The sequence below is a fragment of the Salvelinus sp. IW2-2015 genome, linkage group LG31 (assembly GCF_002910315.2).
Source record: "Salvelinus sp. IW2-2015 linkage group LG31, ASM291031v2, whole genome shotgun sequence".
Classification (NCBI taxonomy): domain Eukaryota; kingdom Metazoa; phylum Chordata; class Actinopteri; order Salmoniformes; family Salmonidae; genus Salvelinus; species Salvelinus sp. IW2-2015.
In genome coordinates, this window is record NC_036870.1 from 28,611,564 (window position 1) to 28,615,779 (window position 4,216).

The following is a 4,216-nucleotide window of genomic DNA, read 5'->3' on the forward strand; positions in this document are numbered from 1 at the left end:
GTAGAGAGAACGGGCTCGTGGTAATGACTGGAGCGGAATCAGTGGAATGGTCTCAAATCTCCAGGTGTTTGATGTCATTCTATTTGCTCTGTTCCTGACATTATTATGAGCCGTTCTCCCCTCAGCAGCCTCCTGTGATCTAGCTATATAAACCACGCCCCTCTGAAAACACGCCTTCTCCGATGTTGGTTACAAGGCGGTACTTATTTAAATTAGGTAAGAGAATATCACGTTATGGTGATGGCTCCTTAAWAATGAATCCAAGTGGGGAAGGGGACCAGTAACTTCATGATCAAACTTCATCTTGGTTACATAAAAAACGGAGGGAGATTTTACCGAAATTCTGTTACCCAACTTTGGATCTGAACAGTTCTTCTAGTAAATGTGTTTTATAGTAAAATGTTCAGTGTTAATTGTTAAAATAGAGTGGTATGGTTTGTTAAACTTTGAAATCAATGGTGTTTGTTAGGCATACATTTATAAAGTGAAAAATCTGAGTCTGTGTCATTCCATTACCATGGAAATGCCCTATTGTAACAAACCTAGCTAGTGTTGACAATAAGGCCGGTCAGGCACAATTCCCATAACTCCAAAAATTCCCAGAAATCTTAGTTGGAGGATACACAGATTTCCTGCTTCTCACCTGATTCTGAGATTCTTCYAACTGGGATTTTTGTTAAGGGGATTTAGAAATGAACCTAATTCTATTCCATCCCCAGGTGCTGTTGATAAGTCTAAGTTGGAACCAGAGGACCTTACAGGGCTCAGTGAAGCAAGAAAACCAACATTCAATGTGATTGTCAAAGAGGAGGAGGAAGATGAGGAGGAGGAGGACATGGTTGACCGAGGTTGGGATGAGGAGGAGGAGGAAGATGAGGAGGAGGACATGGTTGACCGAGGTTGGTGGGAACATTAGCAGTTTCATAGTAATGTCGGGTACCATTGTGTTAAAGGCCCAGTTGCGGTCAAAATTCAATTTCTTTGTTTTGTGTCATATTTATACAACAGCTGATGAAACTAACACTGTACAAGTGATATATATATGATCAGTGTTATTTCTTGATAGTAGCTGGTTGAAAATGYCATCTACAYCAGGGGTGGGCAGTTCCAGTCCTCAAKGGCCTGATTGGTGTCACAGGACTGGAGTTGCCCACCCCTGATATACACSTAATCAGCAGGTTTTGTATGGGTGGAGTTAATAGACCAATAACAGAGTCCCAAACCTCTCTGCCAATAACAGATAGTTTTCAGGTGACATTTCCCTCCCATTCGKCCCCTCCAATGAGAACCCTCACTCAGACCAYTCCCAGACAGAACTAGCAAAATTCTTGCATTACATTTTTTTTGTTGCTAAAAAGCTATTTTTGTTTCTTTTTGAYWACTTTAATGGGAAACTATTACAGTAAGGTACTTAATTGTTACCGAGAAATTATTTGATATTCARTCAGAAATGGCTGCATTGGGCCTTTTAATAGTATATGTCACTTACATTGTGTAATATGCCCCACATTGAGTGACCGCCCGCCCAATGACTACCTGTGTCTTGTCTCTCACTCACACTCACACTTTTTGTTTACTCTAAACTGAACAATTCTAGCCTGGTTAATCCAGACACTAAGCAATGTTTTAACCAGGTTAATCTATTCCCTTGTCTGTCTAGGTTCAGACACTGACTACACACCAAGTCCCACTGTGGTAGTGAAGGTGGGAGAACCCAAACCACCAACAAAGAATAAGAACACAGTAAAGAAACTTCACCAGTGCCCCGACTGCGGTAAAACCTTTGAGAGGCTGTCGCGTCTGAAGAGGCACGAGCCATCACACTTGAGGAAGAGCAAGCACCCGTGCCCTGACTGCAACCAGTCTTTTGGCAACCTCTCAGTCCTGAAGAAACACAGGGCAACACACAAGAGCACCGAGAAGCTGACTCACCAGTGTCAACAATGTGGCAAGACGTTTGAGAAGCTATCRCGCCTCAGAAGGTAAGCCAGAACACCAAAGACCCATTTCTGTTCTGTAAAAAGTTCATGGACAATTAACTGTGTAGACAATAACAATAGTGTTCTAATCTAAGGCACCAGCCCGTACACCAGAGGAGAAAGAGGATGGACCACCCGTGTCCTAAATGTGGCAAGATCTTCAAGAAGTTATCCGGCCTGGTTCTGCACGAGCGAGGACACACCGGAGAGAAACCGTTCCCTTGCTCCCAGTGCGGGAAGAGCTTTGCCGACAACCGTCACCGGAAAGTGCACGAGCAGGCTCACCAAGGGAAGCTRGAGAGGCCCCACCGCTGCCCTGACTGCGGGATCTGCTTCCCCAAACCATCCGAGCTTCGACGGCACCAACGCGCGCACACGGGAGAGAAACCGCACCGCTGCCCTGACTGTGGGAAGGCCTATTCCCGGTCAGAGACTCTGAAGAGGCACCTTCTCATCCACACAGGGGAGAGACCTCACCTCTGCACCGATTGTGGGAAAAGCTTCATCGAATTGCAGCAGTTGAAATCCCACCAGCGGATTCACACTGGAGAGAAACCATTCCACTGCCCCGTGTGTGGGAAGGGTTTCTCACAGAGGGGTAACATGAMGGCACACCATCGGACTCACACAGGGGAGAAACTTCACCACTGTGCCGAYTGCGGGGCCAGTCTCTCCACATCTTCTAGTTTAAAAGAGCATCAGCTCATTCACACAGGAGAGAGGCCCTTCCAGTGTCTGGTCTGTGGCAAACGCTTTCTGCACATCTGGAGACTCAGAAAACACCAGAAGACACACACCGGACACACATAAGGAAGACGTCTCTGTATGCTTTGAAAGAGCAGCAACTGTAGTGTTGTACTACTACTACTAATATTAATACTACTAATATTACTACTAGGATTGTGGGTTCAATTCCTGRGACCACCCATACATGAATGTGTGCATGCAKAACTGACTGACTGTAAGTTGCTTTGGATAAAAGCATCTGCTAAATGGCTGTTATTATAWATATCAGCAACCCAGAACCAACAAAAATAATTTCATTCACTTTAATAGCTTGCAGTAGGGATCTGCTTGTGAGTATTCAAACTACATATGTGTACAGAGGGGGTGTACTACAAAGCAGGATCAATTAGTTATCCAGCTAACTTTGATAAGCAACCAGAAATATCTATTGATTTTTCTGACTAATTAATACATTCAACATTAGATATGCGTTGTTGGTTGAGTCAGTTAAACAAGGCCAATTCCAAGCTTATCTTTCTAAAACAAGAAAAGGTCATATCAGAATATTTCGACAAGCTGGCTAACTCATTGAATCGTCTTTGTAGTTTACCCCTCTGGTCTACGCCTTGTCCCATTTTAATGAACACTGAACAATGCTCTTTATACGTATGACATAACAATTTTAATGGTACATTTAATAGTCTTATGTTTTGTATGTGTGTGTGTGCACATTTTACTGTACTTGTGAGTACCAGAAGTCCTCATGAATAGTAAACTAACTAMAATTCAGAGAAGGACTTTTTGGCAGTCTTCACTTGTAAAAAKGTTATTTTAGGCTTAGGGGTTAGGTTTACAGTTAGGGTTAGGGGTTATTGTTTAAGGGTTAGGAAAAATAGGATTTTGAAATGGGTAAACAAATTCTTGGCCCCAAAAGTCCTGCAATGAAGCCCATTATCTTAGTCTGGGTACCAGTCTCTTCAGCTAACATCCCACTCCTCGTCATTGCCAAAGAAGCTGGCCTTTCAGCCATAGAGATATGAATAGAAAGTTGTCTACATTCAAGTCAATGATGCATAATGGGTGGACTGGCAGCATTTGAGTATCCATGCCAGGAAGTAAAGCAGGAAGTACCCTTTAACCTGTGCTGTGATTTGTTGAGTGAAATAAACTAACGTTAAAAAAAAAAATACATTCCATTGGATGAGCCACATCAGTAGTATCATTGAATGAACATTTTACATTACCATGGCAACCCAGCATCAGTTGATGGAACATTCCAAAATACCATTAACATTATTGCATCACAATAAAGGCAGCCATTATTTGCGAGTGTACCATGAGTTTGTCAGGGTTAGAGCTTCCAAGCCCATTCTATTCATATTTCTATGCTTTCAGCAATCTGTTGTCAATATGCACTGGATTTACGCGGAGTTGCTCATTGGTTGTTGGAATAACATTCATATTTTCCATGACAACATGTCGAGCCTCGAAATTAAAATACAAAGTAAAAA

The 4,216-nt window shown here is 42.8% G+C and overlaps 1 protein-coding gene across 1 annotated transcript; it reads left to right on the plus strand.

Moving 5' to 3' along the window:
* Positions 1-222: 222 nt before the first annotated feature.
* Positions 223-3,792, plus strand: LOC111956200 (zinc finger protein 16). The gene is made up of 3 exons (XM_023976652.2): positions 223-899; positions 1,661-1,982; positions 2,075-3,792. Exons 1-3 carry the CDS (start codon positions 836-838, stop codon positions 2,787-2,789), a joined length of 1,101 nt encoding a protein of 366 aa, XP_023832420.2. The 5' UTR covers positions 223-835; the 3' UTR covers positions 2,790-3,792.
* Positions 3,793-4,216: the final 424 nt, after the last annotated feature.